At 29.7% G+C, this 23,877-nt stretch overlaps 1 protein-coding gene across 2 annotated transcripts in view; it reads left to right on the forward strand.

Moving 5' to 3' along the window:
* Positions 1 to 23,877, forward strand: part of LOC120432281 (octopamine receptor Oamb) — a 97,728-nt gene that overhangs the window by 38,505 nt on the left and 35,346 nt on the right. For both annotated transcript variants that reach the window (XM_039597467.2, XM_039597469.2), the window contains exon 2: positions 16,914 to 17,150. In XM_039597467.2, coding sequence (XP_039453401.1) covers positions 16,914 to 17,150 — 237 coding nt within the window. The remainder of the gene's footprint in view (positions 1 to 16,913; positions 17,151 to 23,877) is intronic.

Genomic DNA, 23,877 nt, shown 5'->3' on the forward strand with positions numbered 1-23,877 from the left:
ATGTCCTCCCGGGAGAACCTCCCTGAGGGCACCGGCCACTCTAAGTTGTGACCAATACTGTCAAAATGGCCATTTTCATCACCAGTATCAAAATCCAAGAAGTTTGATACCCATGTTGTCCAGTCTCGTATGGCCTTCCATCGGAACACCCCAGAGGGTTATGGCCACTATGGTCTTGTGGCCAGACTATTCCGGCTGGCCTGCCCCCGCTTGGGCTGCTCCTTGCTCCAGGCCAGCTGCTTTTCGGCCAACTGCTTCTGGGCCTCCAGGCCATCTGCTTCCAGGTCCAGGTTGTTGTTCACTCCTCGGCGTCCAGCGATAGAATGATTTCCCTGGGCTGATCGAGCGAGGTTTATATTGGCTCAAAATGGTGACGGATGCTCCGCCTCTTTGTGCCGGTTATCCCAAACCTCATAATTCGCTTTTTGTTGCAACTGTGTGGAGAATTCCACGCAACAGTGCCTTATTGCGTTGCGGACCCCTTCCCCAGTACCACGCATGCAACATTTTCGTAACGCGCGACATTTTTCGTTTTTCTGGATTGACACCTCACCAGAATAGAGCCCTTAGGATAAAGTTCTTTGTCAAAAACACCCTAAAAGCAAAAATTGGAATTTGGTTTTTTGAACCTTTTCAAAATACACTCCAGTTTTTTTTATTTTGCAGCCGCAAAAGAAATTAATCTCTCACGGCTTCCAAAAAAGACTGGATTTCTTAGGGGTCCAGACTCCCACCATGAGCATTGCTAGTAGCGAACTAGCAAGCAATTAGAAATGAAGAACAACTCTTTCGTGATAATGGTGGTTCTAAAAAGGACCATATTATTTTGCTGGTGCGCTCCACTGCTTCTCCGGGTCGATCCTTGACTAGCTGCTCCGGGTGGTCCTCCAAACTGCTTCCTCCAAGTGGCCAGTACGATGTCCAGATTAAATTTATTTTATTTTACTTAAAACTCAGGCCACTTTAAGATATTGAAGCCATAGTGCGTTAGCGATGGCTACAACGTCACGAAGAAAATTACGTACATATATGATGTGTCGACGGGAGGACAATGGGAGAAGAGAGGACATTGAATGTAGAGAGGCGCCAGCGCATCAAGCATCTCTCTCTCACTCCCTCTGTTATCTGCCGTGGCTCATGAGTCACGATGTGCCCTCCCGCATAGTCATGAACTATATAACTACTTTATGACAAATAGTTACTCAACTATTTATCAAATGGTCTCTACTATTCATTAAATTGTTACCAAACTATATATGTACAATATATCAAACCATTAATTCCATTCCCAAAATAGTTTTGGTCGATTTTACTATATGAGAAATTAGTTGTTAGGCAGAAAACTATATGAGGTTTTCATACATATGTAAATATTTTTATAAACTTGGATTTTACGTCAAATAGTCATTGCCCAAAAAATTGACTATTCCCTATATAGTTTCTGAAAAACTACTTTACCGACACTACTTTGCCGACACTTTAAAAAAGACCGCAAAAATGAACCCTACAATTGTTGTGATAACTACTTCGGATATAATCAAATTTGATTTTTAAGTTCTATCGATAGTTGGTTTTCGCTGGGTGCAGAATAGTTGTTCGCAAAGCGGCCTCAATTTAGAACTGTCAAAGCGGAACCAATTTACTGTTCGCATAATTATACCAAGAAGTGGCAAGTATTGTGATCGATCTAAAATTTATTTAGTCAGGAATAAAAAAAAAAATCGATGGCTATTGAGGTATTCGAAGTCAAAACATCTTAATAAGAGGGTTGAAATCGAGATTGGCATAATTCGTCGTTAAAATTTTATAATCGCTATGTCTCACTCAAAACCTATGTTTATGGCGTTCTTTTAAATGTTAGCGACGAATTATCAATAACTATGAATAGTACTTTCCCAATAATATTGGATAATCTTACTCCGATATTATCACTACACATCAAAGATACATAATCTCGGAACTTCCATTCGGTTGCTCTTCTGATTCACGAAATTCCACCCACTTTTGACACAATTTTTCATCACGTGGAAAACAAAAAAAGGCCTCTTTTGGCCGCCCATCGTTTAGTCTACGAAGAAAAAAGTGCTAAGCACTTAATTTTTCTTCGAAAACATCAACATCAACAGATCCAAAATGTTTCATAATAATTCACTTCAGCAGCAAAAAATATGTCACGCTTGAGCTTGAACCAGTGTTACCACATGCTCGTCTGTATCAGAGGGTCCAAAAATCTGTCTTATCTGCACCAAGCATGGCGAATATCTGTACCATTATCTGTACGGTATATTTTTTGTAAATAACTTTTTTTTAACATGCATTTTGAACAATCTTATGACAACATTATGCAGCTCGGAAGGAACGCAAAACTCCATATAAAAAACACCCAAGAAACGGCCAAGGAAAGACGTTTCTTCGCGTGACGTTCCTTCGCGCGATGTTTGTTTGCAAAAGTTCTAGTGAAAAAACTTAAATATTCAGAATTTGTTTATTTTATTGCAACTGAAAGTCATAAATGTATCAATAATTTTGTAATCGATATTATAATATTGAAAATTCCGAATTGCCTTTTGATGCCGAATCTCAAAAAGCAGAATCTTGAAATTAAAAGGAAGGATTTTGTATTTTGCTTGAAAAGAAGTTAACCAAAGAGAAAATCCATAAACACACAGATTCAAAAATACAAATATTAAAACTAAAAAAATCTAAGATTAAAAAAATAAATTGTAAATATATATACAAAACAAAATTTAAAAACAACAAATTCAAAGCTTTAAAATTCTAATAATTAAAAATTAATAAAATTAAAATAATATAATTTAATAAATCATATATTCAAAATCCTTCAAATTCAAAATTATAATCCAAAAAATTTAAAATTCTAAATAAAAATCTAGAATTTCAAATCACACCCAGATTTAAAATTTAAAAAATATCAAAGAATTTAAGAATTCAAGAATTAAAGCATTTATGAATTTAATAATTTAAGAATTTAAGAATTTAAGAATTTAATAATTTAAGAATTTAAGAATTTAAGAATTTAAGAATTTAAGAATTTAAGAATTTAAGAATTTAAGAATTTAAGAATTTAAGAATTTAAGAATTTAAGAATTTAAGAATTTAAGAATTTAAGAATTTAAGAATTTAATAATTTAATAATTTAAGAATTTAAGAATTTAAGAATTTAAGAATTTAAGAATTTAAGAATTTAAGAATTTAAGAATTTAAGAATTTAAGAATTTAAGAATTTAAGAATTTAAGAATTTAAGAATTTAAGAATTTAAGGATTTAAGAATTTAAGAATTTAAGAATTTAAGAATTTAAGAATTTAAGAATTTAAGAATTTAAGAATTTAAGAATTTAAGAATTTAAGAATTTAAGAATTTAAGAATTTAAGAATTTAAGAATTTAAGAATTTAAGAATTTAAGAATTTAAGAATTTAAGAATTTAAGAATTTAAGAATTTAAGAATTTAAGAATTTAAGAATTTAAGAATTTAAGAATTTAAGAATTTAAGAATTTAAGAATTTAAGAATTTAAGAATTTAAGAATTTAAGAATTTAAGAATTTAAGAATTTAAGAATTTAAGAATTTAAGAATTTAAGAATTTAAGAATTTAAGAATTTAAGAATTTAAGAATTTAAGAATTTAAGAATTTAAGAATTTAAGAATTTAAGAATTTAAGAATTTGAGAATTTAAGAATTTAAGAATTTAAGAATTTAAGAATTTAAGATTTTAAGAATTTAGAATTTAAGAATTTAAGAATACAAGAATTTAAGAATTTAAGAATTTAAGAATTTAAGAATTTAAGAATTTAAGAATTTAAGAATTTAAGAATTTAAGAATTGAGGAATTTAAGAATTTAAGAATTTAAGAATTTAAGAATTTAAGAATTCAGGAATTTAAGAATTCAGGAATTTAAGAATTCAGGAATTTTAGAATTAAAGTTAGACTGTAATCCATATTCATACAGACTGCAGTCCCGATTGACCCAGTTGACGGTACAAAACATGATTTATCGAAAACTTTCAATAAAATTTACTTTGACCAGATTCCATTTATTAAATAGTTTAATGTGACATAATGGCGTTACCTTTCAAGAAATAAATAATAATATTTTGAAAAACGAGGATTAAATTTTTTAATATTCAGGCAACTACAAGGCGGTTGTAAATATTTTTCATATTTAGGGCATGTAAAGTATGGAATGCTAAAAAGATAATTTTTATTATCAAACTTTTTTTTTGCAAAAAATGCTTTAAATGCAATAAGCAAGATTATGAATATAAAAAAATCATGTTGTTTTCATATAATTTAAAAATATACTCAAATTAATAAAAAAAATACAATAAACTTTATGACTCATTATTTTCTGTATGATTCAGTACAACTTTTATTAAATTTTTGAAGTATTTTAGATTTTATTTTACCTGTGTTCTCCTTAATTTCAAAATCATTTTTGAGAAGAATGGGAAATGCTGGAAATTATGTTATAACTTTATTAGAACGAAATGCTATAAATTATTTTTATTAGGTCCTTGTCGGTACTGAAACCTGGTTAGCAATGAGTCTGCTATTGTAAATGCAGTTTTCTTAAACCTAAGAAAAACCTAAAACTACAGAGGATCTTGTGTGTAAATGTTAGTGGGAGGGAGCCAATTACCCGCGGCGTACTGGGGGTTAGTATTAAGAGAGACTCCTAGTTCAAAACGCCCGAGCCACGTAGCCCAGTGGTAACGCTTCCACCTCTTAAGCGGTAGATCGGGGTTCAAATCCCGGCTCGGACCAACACAACTGGTGATCTTTTCCCTTCTGGAATCGATTGCTTAGTAAAGGGAAGGTAGTGTATCGTCACAAACTGGACCTTATCACGACACCTTAGGGAGGCGACCTATGGAATGTTAACATTAACCTTAACATGTTAACATTAAGTTGAGAATGAAACTGCCACTGAATCCGCTTTGTAAATGCCGGCCCCGATACTCTTCAAGGGTGTTCCCCTCAGGAACTGGGAAAGATTTACTTTTTTTTACTAGTTCAAAATATTCTAGCATAAATGAATCTAAGATCGTTAAAAAATATAAGCTTGATCCATTTCTAAATGTTTCAAAAGTTAAACTAGATTTAATCAATGAAAAGTTCTTAAATGTTGAGATAATTGCAATAACTTAACTATTCAATAATATCATTTTGAGTAAGAATCTGTTTTATCTGAAAATCTGTACAAATCAGTATGGTGACCCAAATATCTGTCATCTGTACGTACAGATTCTGTACTCAGATCTTTGCTGAAAATCTGTACCATGACAGATAAATCTGTACATGTGGCAACGCTGGCTTGAACATAGCCTTCTACTTTGTTTATGTTTACAGCTGTAGTGCAGATGTATTAGTGGGGAGCAGTGGGAAGCTTTCGAAAATCACGTTACGCATTCTGTCTTTTCAGCACCCAGCGTTTTGCTTCGCGAAAATTTTGGATTGACACCGCAGATAGAGCCCTTAGGACAAAATTCTTTGTCAAAATTCCATTTCGCGCCATTTGCGCAAATAAATTAATCATTTCTTTTCACAGCAAAACTTTTCTTCGCGAGCAGCTGACCGCCATTTTGTTTTGGGGTGCCGCTCTTGCAGAGCAAAATTCATCGCGCCATGTGCTCTCCCTCTCTCTCACACACACACGCGCAATGGCAAACGAAAACTGCGCGACCGACGCCCTCTCGCTGGGTCGAGGTTCAGTTGCGATTGACACGTTGAACGAACAATATCGACTAGGACGAAACGGCCGGCACGTTTGGACGAAATCCGACGGAGAGGCCATTTCCGTGGAGGATTTGATTGGCTGCCAGAAATCCGTGGCCAACGGACCGTTCCGGATCAAAACCATCAAAAAAAAACCCAAAAACAAAATAGTCTTTTTCAAGACTCACGAAATCTAACGAAAGAGTTATTCTTTTCAAACTATAAAATTGCATTTCGCGCCATTTGCGCAATTTAATTATTCATTTCTTTTCACAGCGAAAATTTTCATTACCAGAATTGAAAACCATGAATTTTGATACCCATATTGCCCAAAATCTTATGGTTCGGTAAATGTCCTCCCGGGAGAACCTCCCTGAGGGCACCGGCCACTACAGGTTGTGGCCAATACTGTCCAAATGGCCATTTTTATCACCAGTACCAAAAACCAAGAAGTTTGATACCCATATTGCCCAAAATCGTATGGTTCGGTAAATGTCCTCCCGGGAGAACCTCCCTGAGGGCACCGGCCACTCTAAGTTGTGGCCAATACTGTCAAAATGGCCATTTTCATCACCAGTATCAAAATCCAAGAAGTTTGATACCCATGTTGTCCAGTCTCGTATGGCCTTCCATCGGAACACCCCAGAGGGTTATGGCCACTATGGTCTTGTGGCCAGACTATTCCGGCTGGCCTGCCCCCGCTTGGGCTGCTCCTTGCTCCAGGCCAGCTGCTTTTCGGCCAACTGCTTCTGGGCCTCCAGGCCATCTGCTTCCAGGTCCAGGTTGTTGTTCACTCCTCGGCGTCCAGCGATAGAATGATTTCCCTGGACTGATCGAGCGAGGTTTATATTGGCTCAAAATGGTGACGGATGCTCCGCCTCTTTGTGCCGGTTATCCCAAACCTCATAATTCGCTTTTTGTTGCAACTGTGTGGAGAATTCCACGCAACAGTGCCTTATTGCGTTGCGGACCCCTTCCCCAGTACCACGCATGCAACATTTTCGTAACGCGCGACATTTTTCGTTTTTCTGGATTGACACCTCACCAGAATAGAGCCCTTAGGATAAATTTCTTTGTCAAAAACACCCTAAAAGCAAAAATTGGAATTTGGTTTTTTGAACCTTTTCAAAATAAACTCCAGTTTTTTTTATTTTGCAGCCGCATAAGAAATTAATCTCTCACGGCTTCCAAAAAAGACTGGATTTCTTAGGGGTCCAGACTCCCACCATGAGCATTGCTAGTAGCGAACTAGCAAGCAATTAGAAATGAAGAACAACTCTTTCGTGATAATGGTGGTTCTAAAAAGGACCATATTATTTTGCTGGTGCGCTCCACTGCTTCTCCGGGTCGATCCTTGACTAGCTGCTCCGGGTGGTCCTCCAAACTGCTTCCTCCAAGTGGCCAGTACGATGTCCAGATTAAATTTATTTTATTTTACTTAAAACTCAGGCCACTTTAAGATATTGAAGCTATAGTGCGTTAGCGATGGCTACAACGTCACGAAGAAAATTACGTACATATATGATGTGTCGACGGGAGGAAAATGGGAGAAGAGAGGACATTGAATTTAGAGAGTCGCCAGCGCATCAAGCATCTCTCTCTCACTCCCTCTGTTATCTGCCGTGGCTCATGAGTCACGATGTGCCCTCTTCCACAGCCAGAATTATTCTGAGCTTGAGCATGACCTGCATGACCGCTGGGTCGAGGCTCCAACTTGTCAATCGCAACTGAACCTCGACCCAGCGAGAGGGCGTCGGTCATGCAGTTTTCGATTGACATTGCGCGTGTGTGTGTGAGAGAGAGAGGGAGAGCACATGGCGCGATGAATTTTGATCTGCAAGAGCGGCACCCCAAAACAAAATGGCGGTCAGCTGCTCGTGAATAAAAAAATTGCTGTGAAAAGAAATGATTGATTAAATTGCGCAAATGGCGCGAAATGGATTATTTTGATTTGAAAAGAATAACTTTTTCTTGAGTCTAGAAAAAGACTGTTTAGTTTTTGGGTTTTTTGGTGGTGTTGATCCGGAACGGTCCGTTGGCCACGGACTTTTGGCAGCCAATCAAATCCTCCACGGAAATGGTCCTCTCCGTCGGATTTTGTCTAAACGTGCCGGCCGTTTCGTCCTCGTCGATGTTGTGCGTCCAACTTATCAATCGCAACTGAACCTCGACCCAGCAAGAGGGCGTCGGTCGCGCAATTATCGTTTGCTATTGCGCGTGTGTGTGTGTGAGAGAGAGGGAGAGCACATGGCGCGATGAATTTTGCTCTGCAAGAGCGGCACCCCAAAACAAAATGGCGGTCAGCTGCTCGCGAAGAAAAATTTTGCTGTGAAAAGAAATGATTGATTAAATTGCGCAAATGGCGCGAAATGGAAGAGTTATTCTTTTCAAACTATAAAATTCCATTTCGCGCCATTTGCGCAATTTAATTATTCATTTCTTTTCACAGCGAAAATTTTCATTACCAGTATTGAAAACCATGAATTTTGATATCCATATTGTCCAAAATCGTACGGTTCGGTAAATGTCCTCTCGGGAGTACCTACCTGAGGGCACCGGCCACTCCAGGTTGTGGCCAATACTGTCAAAATGGCCATTTTAATTACCAGTACCAAAAACCAAGAAGTTTGATACCCATATTGCCCAAAACCGTATGGTTTGATAAATGTCTCCCCGGGACAACCTCCCTGAGGGCACCGGCCACTGCAGGTTGTGGCCAATACTGTCAAAATGGTCATTTTAATTACCAGTACTAAAAACCAAGAAGTTTGAAACCCATATTGCCCAAAACCGTATGGTTTGATAAATGTATCCCCGGGACAACCTCCCTGAGGGCACCGGCCACTCCAGGTTGTGGCCAATACTGTCCAAATGGCTATTTTAATTACCAGTACTAAAAACCAAGAAGTTTGATACCCATATTGCCCAAAATCGTATGGTTCGGTAAATGTCCTCCCGGGACAACCTCCCTGAGGGCACCGGCACTCCAGGTTGTGGCCAATACTGTCAAAATGGCCATTTTCATCACCAGTATCAAAATCCAAGAAGTTTGATACCCATATTGCCCAGTCTCGTATGGCCTTCCATCGGAACACCCCTGAGGGTTCTGGCCACTCCGTGTCTTGTGGCCAGAATATTCCGGCTGGGCAGCCTCCGCTTGGGCTGCTCCTTGCTCCAGGCCAGCTGCTTTTCGGCCAACTGCTTCTGGGCCTCCAGGCCATCTGCTTCCAGGTCCAGGTTGTTGTTCACTTCTCGGCGTCCAGCGATAGAATGATTTTCTTGGGCTGATCGAGCGGGGTTTATATTGGCTCGAAAATGGTGACGCAACAGTGCCTTGTTGCGTCGCAGACCTCTTCCCCAGTACCAAGCATGCAACATTTTCGTAACGCGCGACATTTTTCGGTTTTCTGGATTGACACCTCACCAGAATAGAGCCCTTAGGACAAAGTTCTTTGTCAAAATAATCTTTCAAATCCCGTTCACGTAACGCCGATACTTTTTTACGATTCCAGTTCATAAAGTTATGAAGGAGAGAGTTAGTGGTGGCCCTATATATTTATCGACTAAACTTCGGTGTGCTCGAGCAAACATAAACTTGGCCCATGGCACGTTTCGGCCGGTGGATATTTTTACTGCCCACAACAACGGAAGTCACTTTTTCATGGGTTGTTCCTCTACCCCTTTTTTTACCGACGGAGCCCAGCTTAAGGACATCGCAGTAGGCCAATGGCCAAAAATGGAGAGCGATTTTCTTTTCTGTGGCAGTGAACTCAATGTGGTTGGAAAAGTGCCAAAAGGATTGGGTTTTTGGAATTGGTTCGATTGAGTTGAAGAATTAAATCAATTTGAGCTTATTTGCTGAAAAGAATTCAATTTAATTGACTCAATTCTTTTAAAGAGAATTACACTCTTGAGTTATTTTCACAAAAAATTGTAGAAATTTTAAAAAGAGAAATTTGGAAAAAGTTTCTTTCTGTTAAGGAAATTTGAAAAAAAAAGCAAAAGATTGTTCTTCCAAATGACGTTAGGCAGAACGACAAAAGGCAGAAAATGCCAGTTGGCAGAAAATCATTTGGCTTAAAAAAAATCCGTCAAAATAACAGAAATTCAAATGGCAGAAATGTTTTTTAAGCAGAAATAGTCATCTGGCAGAAAATTAATCGGCAAAAAGATGCATTTGGCAGAATGGGTCAATCTGCCGATTTGGGCAGTTGGCAGAAACTCAGTTTGCCGATTTTCCTTTTTTTTGCGTTTGATTCGTATTTCTTGAACGATGACGTTCTGCCTTGTGATTCATTCTGCCATTTTTATTTACTGCCATTTGAAAGAAATTCTGCCATATGACACTGTCTGCCAATTGAATTTCTCTGTCGAAAAAAATCTGCCTTTTTTTGATTTTCTGCCGAATTATTTGCTGCAAAAATCATTCGTTTTCTTTTTAATAAACTTTTGCAATTTTGCATTCTGCCGAACGTTTGACAGTGTAGCGAACTGCAATAATTTTACACGATCAGAGGAAAAGACTCTTAATTTGGATTGAAAGAAAAAAAAAACGCGGTGATATTTTTTAACGTTTATTTCAAAACAATTGCTCTTAAAACAAATTCAAAAATTGTGTTTTTTTTTAAATTTTATCTTAAAAAATCCTTCTACTATTCTAGTGTGATTTTTTTTGTTGCTTTTTATATCACTGAAATGTTTTGCCAAAAGTAACATTCTGCTGTTTGATTTTCAGACAATTAGGATTTCTGGCAAAACATAAACTTAGTTTTTTGGTAGATTCTGTTTCACGATATTTTATTTTTTTATTTTTATTTTTTTATTTTTATTTTTTTTATTTTTTTCTTCTAAACCTTCAAATAGCAAACCTAAATTATCTGGCAACCCTGTCACGTGTGAATTTTACACGCTAAAATTCCACGCCCACCGTGGTCGAAAAGGTGTGGAAAATCCCAAACCGAAATGGTGGCAGCGGACGAACGGGAGCGGGGGGTTTTGGTTGAGGTTTTCGTGGTTTTCGCAGCGGACACGATTGATGACTTTTCCAAGCAAAAAGCAGAGGTTGATATCGATGAAGGCAGGGCAAATCACGCTCTCAAAATGACTGCAGTGCAAAATGGGTTGGTTGAATGGTTAGAGATTTTTTCAGGATTTTTTTAAAATAAAATTTAAGAAAAAAATACGAATTTGTTTTACGAGCTTTTTGTTTTAAAATAAACATTAAAAATTTCACCGAGTTTTTTTCAATCCAAATTCAGAGCCTTTTCCTTTTAGCGTGTAAAATTATTACAGTTCACTACACTGTAAAATGTTGCAGATAAAAACATTGAAGTTTTTTTAACCCAAAGATTTGGTCTGTTTCCACTAGCGTGTAATGTTTTGACAGTTCGCTACACTGTTAAATGATTATAGTAACATTTCAGTTTGAATTATCGCAATTTTCCAAATTTGTTGTAATTTTCCACGACTGTGTATTATATCATTCAAATTGAGCATTGTTGTGTTCTTTTTCATTTATTCGATAGCATCTCCTAATTTGTGCAATTTTCATTTGCCAGACAACATCGTGCTCCACCGCGTAGCGGAGGTGAAGGTGTGACAAAACCACACGTGCAAAAAAGAAATCCACCTCCATCCCTCCCCACTTGCCAGTTTGATGACCTTTGCCGCAAGATGGCAGCTGTAATTTGCATACATCAGAGATCTGAGCAGGGAGAGAAGAAAAAGTTCAGGGACCAGGTCCTTTTATTTTGACTAATGAAGGTTGACGTTTTAGGGAGGGGGGGTCTTTCGGGTCATTTGACCGAATCTGTGGTGCCTAATAAAGGAATAATAATAAAAAGGTGAGGCTACCTGTTTTTTTTTGGGTGCTGCGAAAATTAAACGAGAGTACGTGCAAATTGGATTTTTTATCTGCGTTAATTTTATCGCTTTATTATTTTTCTTCTTGGGGAACGGGGATTTTGATCAAATCGAAGCTGCTAATATTGAATTCGGTTGATTTGAATTCCCCGCTGGGATGGATCACGTCCTGTCGGAGTTATAAATGGTTCACTCAAGTCGAGATGGACGCTTTTGAACCTTTTTCGCACCTTTTGATTGGATTTCGGCGAGGGGATGCACTTTAGAGTGGAAATTGAATTTCATTTACACTCAATCATAATGATTTAGCATTCGAAATATTGGGTTATTTTCATTCAATATGTTTCCTTTTTTTACGTGCGTGTACTGTTTTGACAGTTTGCTACACTGTAAAATATAATCGTATGCTTGTGTTAAATATTGTATAATTAAAACTCAAATTTTTGGTCTTTTCTGCAAGCGTGTACTGTTTGACAGTTCCCTACACTTGAAATGTTGTAAGAAATATTTAAGATTGGAGAGTTGAATTCAAACTTTCAAAATTGAATTTTTAACCCATTTTTTGCCCTTTCTACACAACCATGCATTATTATTTTGACAGTTCACTCCTAAATATAAATAGAAACTTTTCATTTTGGAGCATTAAATTCATAGTTTTAGTAGGATAATTCAATTTTACCCGAATACTTGGTATTTTTCTACAAGCGTGTATTATTTTGACATTTGGTTACACTGTGAAATGTTGAAGGAAGCATTTTAAACTCATAGTTTCAAAAGTGTGAAATTAAATCCAATGTTTGGTCCTTTTCAACGAGTGTGTATCATTTTGACAGCTCGTTCCACGGTAAAATGAAAATACCAAACTTTAGATCAAAACTTCTCAACTCGCACTATCACCTTGAAGCTCAACGAAATAACATCAATTTCCCTCTTAACTTCAGTTTCTGGTTTCTGATGCCAGGATTATCCTTCTCCTTGCGTGAAATGGAGAACTTTTTTTTCTCTCTCTGCCCTCCCCCTCCCCCATCATAACTAGCCCCAGCTTGAAAAGCTCTGTGTCGTCGTCCTTCCAGCTTGAAAGACCACACTGAAAGGTGAAAGTATTCTTGAAGCAAAAAAAGAAAAGAAATCCTCCAGGTTAAACACAATCTTTTATCGCGAAGATGAAATTATTAGCTGCTCCTTCGTTTTTTTTTTCGTTTTTTCTTCGACAACCATGAGGAGGGGGGAATTCCATTCCAACCGTGATGATAATCTCGCCGCAAGGAAGGGGTACTTTTTATGCTTTCTCAGGGCTTGGAAGCAGCGATAATTGTGTTTGCAGAAATTTTTGCCTTACGAAGCTCGCGCGCACAAAATGAAAACGATAAGTCAACTTATTATGTTTGAGCGTGCTGGGTTGAATTTATTTACCGAAGGTTTGTTATTGTTTGTTCGCGCCAGGTTTTGAAGTTACTTACCTTTGAATTTAATGCTGGAAACTGTGTTTACCCAATTTTGGGTTGATTTAGCAACTAAAATATTCGCTTCTGGCATCAAAATTGTTTGAAAAATAAAAATTATCAAAATTATCAAAATTGTCAAAATTGTCAAAATTGTCAAAATTGTCAAAATTGTCAAAATTGTCAAAATTGTCAAAATTGTCAAAATTGTCAAAATTGTCAAAATTGTCAAAATTGTCAAAATTGTCAAAATTGTCAAAATTGTCAAAATTGTCAAAATTGTCAAAATGGTCAAAATTGTCAAAATTGTCAAAATGGTCAAAATTGTCAAAATTGTCAAAATTGTTAAAATTGTCAAAATGGACAAAATGGACAAAATTGTCAAAATTGTCAAAATTGTCAAAATTGACAAAATTGACAAAATTGACAAAATTGACAAAATTGACAAAATTGTCAAAATTGTCAAAATTGTGAAAATTGTGAAAATTGTCAAAATTGTCAAAATTGTCAAAATTGTCAAAATTGACAAAATTAACAAAATTGTCAAAATTGTCAAAAATGTCAAAATTGTCAAAATTGTCAAATTTTCAAAATTGTCAAAATTGTCAAAATTGTCAAAATTGTCAAAATTGTCAAAATTGTCAAAATTGTCAAAATTGTCAAAATTGTCAAAATTGTCAAAATTGTCAAAATTGTCAAAATTGTCAAAATTGTCAAAATTGTCAAAATTGTCAAAATTGTCAAAATTGTCAAAATTGTCAAAATTGTCAAAATTGTCAAAATTGTCAAAATTGTCAAATTTTCAAAATTGTCAAAATTGTCAAAATTGTCAAAATTGTCAAAATTGTCAAAATTGTCAAAATTGTCAAAATTGTCAAAATTGTCAAAATTGTCAAAATTGTCAAAATTGTCAAAATTGTCAAAATTGTCAAAATTGTCAAAATTGTCAAAATTGTCAAAATTGTCAAAATTGTCAAAATTGTCAAAATTGTCAAAATTGTCAAAATTGTCAAAATTGTCAAAATTGTCAAAATTGTCAAACTTGTCAAAATTGTCAAAATTGTCAAAATTGTCAAAATTGTCAAAATTGTCAAAATTGTCAAAATTGTCAAAATTGTCAAAATTGTCAAAATTGTCAAAATTGTCAAAATTGTCAAAATTGTCAAAATTGTCAAAATTGTCAAAATTGACAAAATTGTCAAAATTGTCAAAATTGTCAAAATTGTCAAAATTGTCAAAATTGTCAAAATTGTCAAAATTGTCAAAATTGTCAAAATTGTCAAAATTGTCAAAATTGTCAAAATTGTCAAAATTGTCAAACTTGTCAAAATTGTCAAAATTGTCAAAATTGTCAAAATTGTCAAAATTGTCAAAATTGTCAAAATTGTCAAAATTGTCAAAATTGTCAAAATTGTCAAAATTGTCAAAATTGTCAAAATTGTCAAAATTGTCAAAATTGTCAAAATTGTCAAAATTGTCAAAATTGTCAAAATTGTCAAAATTGTCAAAATTGTCAAAATTGTCAAAATTGTCAAAATTGTCAAAATTGTCAAAATTGTCAAAATTGTCAAAATTGTCAAAATTGTCAAAATTGTCAAAATTGTCAAAATGGTCCAAATTGTCAAAATTGTCAAAATTGTCAAAATTGTCAAAATTGTCAAAATTGTCAAAATTGTCAAAATTGTCAAAATTGTCAAAATTGTCAAAATTGTCAAAATTGTCAAAATTGTCAAAATTGTCAAAATTGTCAAAATTGTCAAACTTGTCAAAATTGTCAAAATTGTCAAAATTGTCAAAATTGTCAAAATTGTCAAAATTGTCAAAATTGTCAAAATTGTCAAACTTGTCAAAATTGTCAAACTTGTCAAAATTGTCAAAATTGTCAAAATTGTCAAAATTGTCAAAATTGTCAAAATTGTCAAAATTGTCAAAATTGTCAAAATTGTCAAAATTGTCAAAATTGTCAAAATTGTCAAAATTGTCAAAATTGTCAAAATTGTCAAAATTGTCAAAATTGTCAAAATTGTCAAAATTGTCAAAATTGTCAAAATTGTCAAAATTGTCAAAATTGTCAAAATTGTCAAAATTGTCAAAATTGTCAAAATTGTCAAAATTGTCAAAATTGTCAAAATTGTCAAAATTGTCAAAATTGTCAAAATTGTCAAAATTGTCAAAATTGTCAAAATTGTCAAAATTGTCAAAATTGTCAAAATTGTCAAAATTGTCAAAATTGTCAAAATTGTCAAAATTGTCAAAATTGTCAAAATTGTCAAAATTGTCAAAATTGTCAAAATTGTCAAAATTGTCAAAATTGTCAAAATTGTCAAAATTGTCAAAATTGTCAAAATTGTCAAAATTGTCAAAATTGTCAAAATTGTCAAAATTGTCAAAATTGTCAAAATTGTCAAATTTGTCAAATTTGTCAAATTTGTCAAAATTGTCAAAATTGTCAAAATTGTCAAAATTGTCAAAATTGTCAAAATTGTCAAAATTGTCAAAATTGTCAAAATTGTCAAAATTGTCAAAATTGTCAAAATTGTCAAAATTGTCAAAATTGTCAAAATTGTCAAAATTGTCAAAATTGTCAAAATTGTCAAAATTGTCAAAATTGTCAAAATTGTCAAAATTGTCAAAATTGTCAAAATTGTCAAAATTGTCAAAATTGTCAAAATTTTCAAAATTGTCAAAATTGTCAAAATTGTCAAAATTGTCAAAATTGTCAAAATTGTCAAAATTGTCAAAATTGTCAAAATTGTCAAAATTGTCAAAATTGAAAAAAGAATGGACCAAAAAAATTACATAACTGTCAAAATTGTCAAAATTGTCAAAATTGTCAAAATTGTCAAAATTGTCAAAATTGTCAAAATTGTCAAAATTGTCAAAATTGTCAAAATTGTCAAAATTGTCAAAATTGTCAAAATTGTCAAAATTGTCAAAATTGTCAAAATTGTCAAAATTGTCAAAATTGTCAAAATTGTCAAACTTGTCAAAATTGTCAAAATTGTCAAAATTGTCAAAATTGTCAAAATTGTCAAAATTGTCAAAATTGTCAAAATTGTCAAAATTGTCAAAATTGTCAAAATTGTCAAAATTGTCAAAATTGTCAAAATTGTCAAAATTGTCAAAATTGTCAAAATTGTCAAAATTGTCAAAATTGTCAAAATTGTCAAAATTGTCAAAATTGTCAAAATTGTCAAAATTGTCAAAATTGTCAAAATTGTCAAAATCGTTAAAATTGTTAAAATTGTCAAAATTGTCAAAATTGTCAAAATTGTCAAAATTGTCAAAATTGTCAAAATTGTCAAAATTGAAAAAAGAATGGACCTAAAAAATTACATAACTGTCAAAATTGTCAAAATTGTCAAAATTGTCAAAATTGTCAAAATTGTCAAAATTGTCAAAATTGTCAAAATTGTCAAAATTGTCAAAATTGTCAAAATTGTCAAAATTGTCAAAATTGTCAAAATTGTCAAAATTGTCAAAATTGTCAAATTTGTCAAAATTGTCAAAATTGTCAAAATTGTCAAAATTGTCAAAATTGTCAAAATTGTCAAAATTGTCAAAATTGTCAAAATTGTCAAAATTGTCAAAATTGTCAAAATTGTCAAAATTGTCAAAATTGTCAAAATTGTCAAAATTGTCAAAATTGTCAAAATTGTCAAAATTGTCAAAATTGACAAAATAATCAAAATAATCAAAATAATCAAAATTGTCAAAATTGTCAAAATTGTCTAAATTGTCAAAAAAAATTGGAAAAATTTTCACAGTGTAACTATCTGTCAAAACAATACACGCTTGCAAAAGAATAACATTTTAAAATTTAAAACTGACCCAAATTTATTTCTCTCTCTCTTTTCCCCCCCTTCTGACAGGTATGGATCTTCGGTGACGTGTGGTGCCGCGTGTGGCTCGCCGTCGACGTCTGGATGTGCACCGCGTCCATCCTGAACCTGTGCGCGATCTCGCTCGATCGCTACGTCGCCGTCACGCGTCCCGTCACCTACCCGAGCATCATGTCCACCGGGCGGGCCAAGTCGCTCATCGCCGGGCTGTGGGTGTTGTCCTTTGTGATCTGCTTCCCGCCGCTGGTCGGGTGGAAGGAGCAGAAAGTGAGTATTTACCATTTTTTGTTGTGTTATTGTTGATAATGAGTAATTTTGCTTAGCATTGTAGGTTTGACAGTTGACGTTTCTAAGAAGTTGGTAAAATTTAATCACGTTTTTTAACTGTAAAATTCAACAGCATTTTAAAGGAATCTCAAAAAAAGCCTTTGAGTAGTTTATTTTTTTCGTGTATTTTTGGCAGTTACACTCTAAAGTGTATTTGTTCAGATTAAGTTTTTGATTTGCAATTTTTTTTCTTATTCCAAGCTTAACTTTTTTTATTTTATGATTAATTTTCACTATTTGTACACATTTGACAGCTACACGTTTATGAAATTTTACCCAATTGTAACTTTCCAGCAATTATTTCAGATCTTTTGCACCGTTTCAATTGATTTCTCTCCACGACAAGTGCCTGAAAATAAAAGCTAAAAATGTTCAAAGGCCCTTTTCCAAACCCCCCTTGTTGTGACATCGGAAACCTACCCCGTATCAATTTCCTTCTCAATTCGTTCGCTTTTGTGCTCGATTGGGATTCCTTTTTCAGTTTCTTTTTTTTGCAATAGTTTTCCATTGGCAAAGAGGACTGTGGGTTTGCTTTGTTGTCTGTCGATTGCACTTTTGCGCTAACGGGCGACCGATTTCTGGGTCAATATTTGTACTGGCGGAGGGATTTTTATCGCCCAGAAGTGAGTCGTCCTCGGAAAAAAAAAACTAGTGAGTCGATTGCGTTTAGAAATTGAATAAATTGGGCAGCTGGTGCTGGGAGCTGTCAAGTTTGTTGGAGCTTTTGAAGCTTTTTCAAGTTTCTTGAAGTTGTGTAAGCTTCTTGAAGCTAACCAAGCTTCTTGAAGCTTTGTAAGCTTCTTGAAGCTTACCAAGCTTCAGGAAGCTTACCAAGCTTCTTAAAGCTTACCAAGCTTCTTGAAGCTTTTAAAGCTTCTTGGAGCTTTCCAAGCTTCTTGGAGCTTTGGAAGCTCCATGAAGCTTTTTTTGCATATTTGTTTCATCTCATCAAAAATCGAACCATCTTCAACGAAGGTGTTTCAACTCAAGCCAAATCCAAATTAAAATAATTTGATTGCTTTCGATTTCGCCGCAAGAAGTGCTTCCCCTTGTGGTGTGCTCTGGTCCTTGACGAAGGTTCGACGAGGGCGATGCCTTCCGAATCCTCCTTCATCTCACCAATTGACAGACGATAATGGTCCCGGGGCCACCAAACCTATGCTTATTAACAGCAGGGCGCTCTTTGCTCTCTTCCGTTTGCAACGGAAATAGATCCGCTCTCTTCGTTTCTTTTTGTGGCTGAAATTCAGAACTCAATGGTTTCAATTTCGTGCCGACGCGGTAACTAAGAGTTCGAACGGAGATCACCATCCCTGGAGCATTGAGCGAAGGTTTGGGGTTTTTTTTTGGCTCAAGTGTTTCTCCGTTCGTTCTGTGGTGGAACATTTAAATAACTTGATGAATAATTGATTTTGTCGAGGTTCTTTTCCCCTCGCCGGGAAAGCGCACGAGGGCCTGGCCAATTGGATCGGAAATGGAAATTCGAAGCCGGAGTCAATTGAGGGTGAATGGGAAAAGTCAAGCGAGGTTCATTCAATTTCAATTGAACGAGGATGGAAAATGAGATTAAAAAATAACAATTTGAAACAATATTTAAAATTCTAAAACGTTAAAAAATTCTTAAAATTCTTAAAATTCTTAAAATTCTTAAAGTTCTTAAAATTCTTAAAATTCTTTAAATTCTTAAAATTTTTAAAATTTTTAAAATTCTAAAAATTCTAAAAATTCTTGAAATTCTTAAAATTCTTAAAATTCTTAAAATTCTTAAAATTCTAAAATTTTTTAAAATTCTTAAAATTCTTAAAATTCTTAAAATTCTTAAAATTCTTATCATTCTTAAAATTCTTAAAATTCTTAAAATTCTTAAAATTCTTAAAATTCTTAAAATTCCTAAAATTCTTAAAATTCTTAAAATTCTCAAAATTCTTAAAATTCTTAAAATTCTTAAAATTCTTAAAATTCTTAAAATTCTTAAAATTCTTAAAATTCTTAAAATTCTTAAAATTCTTAAAATTCTTAAAATTCTTAAAATTCTTAAAATTCTTAAAATTCTTAAAATTCTTAAAATTCTTAAAATTCTTAAAATTCTTAAAATTCTTAAAATTCTTAAATTCTTAAAATTCTTAAAATTCTTAAAATTCTTAAAATTCTTAAAATTCTTAAAATTCTTAAAATTCTTAAAATTCTTAAAATTCTTAAAATTCTTAAAATTCTTAAAATTCTTAAAATTCTTAAAATTCTTAAAATTCTTAAAATTCTTAAAATTCTTAAAATTCTTAAAATTCTTAAAATTCTTAAAATTCTTAAAATTCTTAAAATTCTTAAAATTCTTAAAATTCTTAAAATTCTTAAAATTCTTAAAATTCTTAAAATTCTTAAAATTCTTAAAATTCTTAAAATTCTTAAAATTCTTAAAATTCTTAAAATTCTTAAAATTCTTAAAATTCTTAAAATTCTTAAAATTCTTAAAATTCTTAAAATTCTTAAAATTCTTAAAATTCTTAAAATTCTTAAAATTCTTAAAATTCTTAAAATTCTTAAAATTCTTAAAATTCTTAAAATTCTTAAAATTCTTAAAATTCTTAAAATTCTTAAAATTCTTAAAATTCTTAAAATTCTTAAAATTCTTAAAATTCTTAAAATTCTTAAAATTCTTAAAATTCTTAAAATTCTTAAAATTCTTAAAATTCTTAAAATTCTTAAAATTCTTAAAATTCTTAAAATTCTTAAAATTCTTAAAATTCTTAAAATTCTTAAAATTCTTAAAATTCTTAAAATTCTTAAAATTCTTAAAATTCTTAAAATTCTTAAATTCTTAAAATTCTTAAAATTCTTAAAATTCTTAAAATTCTTAAAATTCTTAAAATTCTTAAAATTCTTAAAATTCTTAAAATTCTTAAAATTCTTAAAATTCTTAAAATTCTTAAAATTCTTAAAATTCTTAAAATTCTTAAAATTCTTAAAATTCTTAAAATTCTTAAAATTCTTAAAATTCTTAAAATTCTTAAAATTCTTAAAATTCTTAAAATTCTTAAAATTCTTAAAATTCTTAAAATTCTTAAAATTCTTAAAATTCTTAAAATTCTTAAAATTCTTAAAATTCTTAAAATTCTTAAAATTCTTAAAATTCTTAAAATTCTTAAAATTCTTAAAATTCTTAAAATTCTTAAAATTCTTAAAATTCTTAAAATTCTTAAAATTCTTAAAATTCTTAAAATTCTTAAAATTCTTAAAATTCTTAAAATTCTTAAAATTCTTAAAATTCTTAAAATTCTTAAAATTCTTAAAATTCTTAAAATTCTTAAAATTCTTAAAATTCTTAAAATTCTTAAAATTCTTAAAATTCTTAAAATTCTTAAAATTCTTAAAATTCTTAAAATTCTTAAAATTCTTAAAATTCTTAAAATTCTTAAAATTCTTAAAATTCTTAAAATTGTTAAAATTCTTAAAATTCTTAAAATTCTTAAAATTCTTAAAATTCTTAAAATTCTTAAAATTCTTAAAATTCTTAAAATTCTTAAAATTCTTAAAATTCTTAAAATTCTTAAATTCTTAAAATTCTTAAAATTCTTAAAATTCTTAAAATTCTTAAAATTCTTAAAATTCTTAAAATTCTTAAAATTCTTAAAATTCTTAAAATTCTTAAATTCTTAAAATTCTTAAAATTCTTAAAATTCTTAAAATTCTTAAAATTCTTAAAATTCTTAAAATTCTTAAAATTCTTAAAATTCTTAAAATTCTTAAAATTCTTAAAATTCTTAAAATTCTTAAAATTCTTAAAATTCTTAAAATTCTTAAAATTCTTAAAATTCTTAAAATTCTTAAAATTCTTAAAATTCTTAAAATTCTTAAAATTCTTAAAATTCTTAAAATTCTTAAAATTCTTAAAATTCTTAAAATTCTTAAAATTCTTAAAATTCTTAAAATTCTTAAAATTCTTAAAATTCTTAAAATTCTTAAAATTCTTAAAATTCTTAAAATTCTTAAAATTCTTAAAATTCTTAAAATTCTTAAAATTCTTAAAATTCTTAAAATTCTTAAAATTCTTAAAATTCTTAAAATTCTTAAAATTCTTAAAATTCTTAAAATTCTTAAAATTCTTAAAATTCTTAAAATTCTTAAAATTCTTAAAATTCTTAAAATTCTTAAAATTCTTAAAATTCTTAAAATTCTTAAAATTCTTAAAATTCTTAAAATTCTTAAAATTCTTAAAATTCTTAAAATTCTTAAAATTCTTAAAATTCTTAAAATTCTTAAAATTCTTAAAATTCTTAAAATTCTTAAAATTCTTAAAATTCTTAAAATTCTTAAAATTCTTAAAATTCTTAAAATTCTTAAAATTCTTAAAATTCTTAAAATTCTTAAAATTCTTAAAATTCTTAAAATTCTTAAAATTCTTAAAATTCTTAAAATTCTTAAAATTCTTAAAATTCTTAAAATTCTTAAAATTCTTAAAATTCTTAAAATTCTTAAAATTCTTAAAATTCTTAAAATTCTTAAAATTCTTAAAATTCTTAAAATTCTTAAAATTCTTAAAATTCTTAAAATTCTAAAAATTCTTAAAATTCTTAAAATTCTTAAAATTCTTAAAATTCTTAAAATTCTTAAAATTCTTAAAATTCTTAAAATTCTTAAAATTCTTAAAATTCTTAAAATTCTTAAAATTCTTAAAATTCTTAAAATTCTTAAAATTCTTAAAATTCTTAAAATTCTTAAAATTCTTAAAATTCTTAAAATTCTTAAAATTCTTAAAATTCTTAAAATTCTTAAAATTCTTAAAATTCTTAAAATTCTTAAAATTCTTAAAATTCTTAAAATTCTTAAAATTCTTAAAATTCTTAAAATTCTTAAAATTCTTAAAATTCTTAAAATTCTTAAAATTCTTAAAATTCTTAAAATTCTTAAAATTCTTAAAATTCTTAAAATTCTTAAAATTCTTAAAATTCTTAAAATTCTTAAAATTCTTAAAATTCTTAAAATTCTTAAAATTCTTAAAATTCTTAAAATTCTTAAAATTCTTAAAATTCTTAAAATTCTTAAAATTCTTAAAATTCTTAAAATTCTTAAAATTCTTAAAATTCTTAAAATTCTTAAAATTCTTAAAATTCTTAAAATTCTTAAAATTCTTAAAATTCTTAAAATTCTTAAAATTCTTAAAATTCTTAAAATTCTTAAAATTCTTAAAATTCTTAAAATTCTTAAAATTCTTAAAATTCTTAAAATTCTTAAAATTCTTAAAATTCTTAAAATTCTTAAAATTCTTAAAATTCTTAAAATTCTTAAAATTCTTAAAATTCTTAAAATTCTTAAAATTCTTAAAATTCTTAAAATTCTTAAAATTCTTAAAATTCTTAAAATTCTTAAAATTCTTAAAATTCTTAAAATTCTTAAAATTCTTAAAATTCTTAAAATTCTTAAAATTCTTAAAATTCTTAAAATTCTTAAAATTCTTAAAATTCTTAAAATTCTTAAAATTCTTAAAATTCTTAAAATTCTTAAAATTCTTAAAATTCTTAAAATTCTTAAATTCTTAAAATTCTTAAAATTCTTAAAATTCTTAAAATTCTTAAAATTCTTAAAATTCTTAAAATTCTTAAAATTCTTAAAATTCTTAAAATTCTTAAAATTCTTAAAATTCTTAAAATTCTTAAAATTCTTAAAATTCTTAAAATTCTTAAAATTCTTAAAATTCTTAAAATTCTTAAAATTCTTAAAATTCTTAAAATTCTTAAAATTCTTAAAATTCTTAAAATTCTTAAAATTCTTAAAATTCTTAAAATTCTTAAAATTCTTAAAATTCTTAAAATTCTTAAAATTCTTAAAATTCTTAAAATTCTTAAAATTCTTAAAATTCTTAAAATTCTTAAAATTCTTAAAATTCTTAAAATTCTTAAAATTCTTAAAATTCTTAAAATTCTTAAAATTCTTAAAATTCTTAAAATTCTTAAAATTCTTAAAATTCTTAAAATTCTTAAAATTCTTAAATTCTTAAAATTCTTAAAATTCTTAAAATTCTTAAAATTCTTAAAATTCTTAAAATTCTTAAAATTCTTAAAATTCTTAAAATTCTTAAAATTCTTAAAATTCTTAAAATTCTTAAAATTCTTAAAATTCTTAAAATTCTTAAAATTCTTAAAATTCTTAAAATTCTTAAAATTCTTAAAATTCTTAAAATTCTTAAAATTCTTAAAATTCTTAAAATTCTTAAAATTCTTAAAATTCTTAAAATTCTTAAAATTCTTAAAATTCTTAAAATTCTTAAAATTCTTAAAATTCTTAAAATTCTTAAAATTCTTAAAATTCTTAAAATTCTTAAAATTCTTAAAATTCTTAAAATTCTTAAAATTCTTAAAATTCTTAAAATTCTTAAAATTCTTAAAATTCTTAAAATTCTTAAAATTCTTAAAATTCTTAAAATTCTTAAAATTCTTAAAATTCTTAAAATTCTTAAAATTCTTAAAATTCTTAAAATTCTTAAAATTCTTAAAATTCTTAAAATTCTTAAAATTCTTAAAATTCTTAAAATTCTTAAAATTCTTAAAATTCTTAAAATTCTTAAAATTCTTAAAATTCTTAAAATTCTTAAAATTCTTAAAATTCTTAAAATTCTTAAAATTCTTAAAATTCTTAAAATTCTTAAAATTCTTAAAATTCTTAAAATTCTTAA

The sequence above is a fragment of the Culex pipiens genome, chromosome 1 (genome assembly GCF_016801865.2).
Source record: "Culex pipiens pallens isolate TS chromosome 1, TS_CPP_V2, whole genome shotgun sequence".
Lineage (NCBI taxonomy): Eukaryota > Metazoa > Arthropoda > Insecta > Diptera > Culicidae > Culex > Culex pipiens.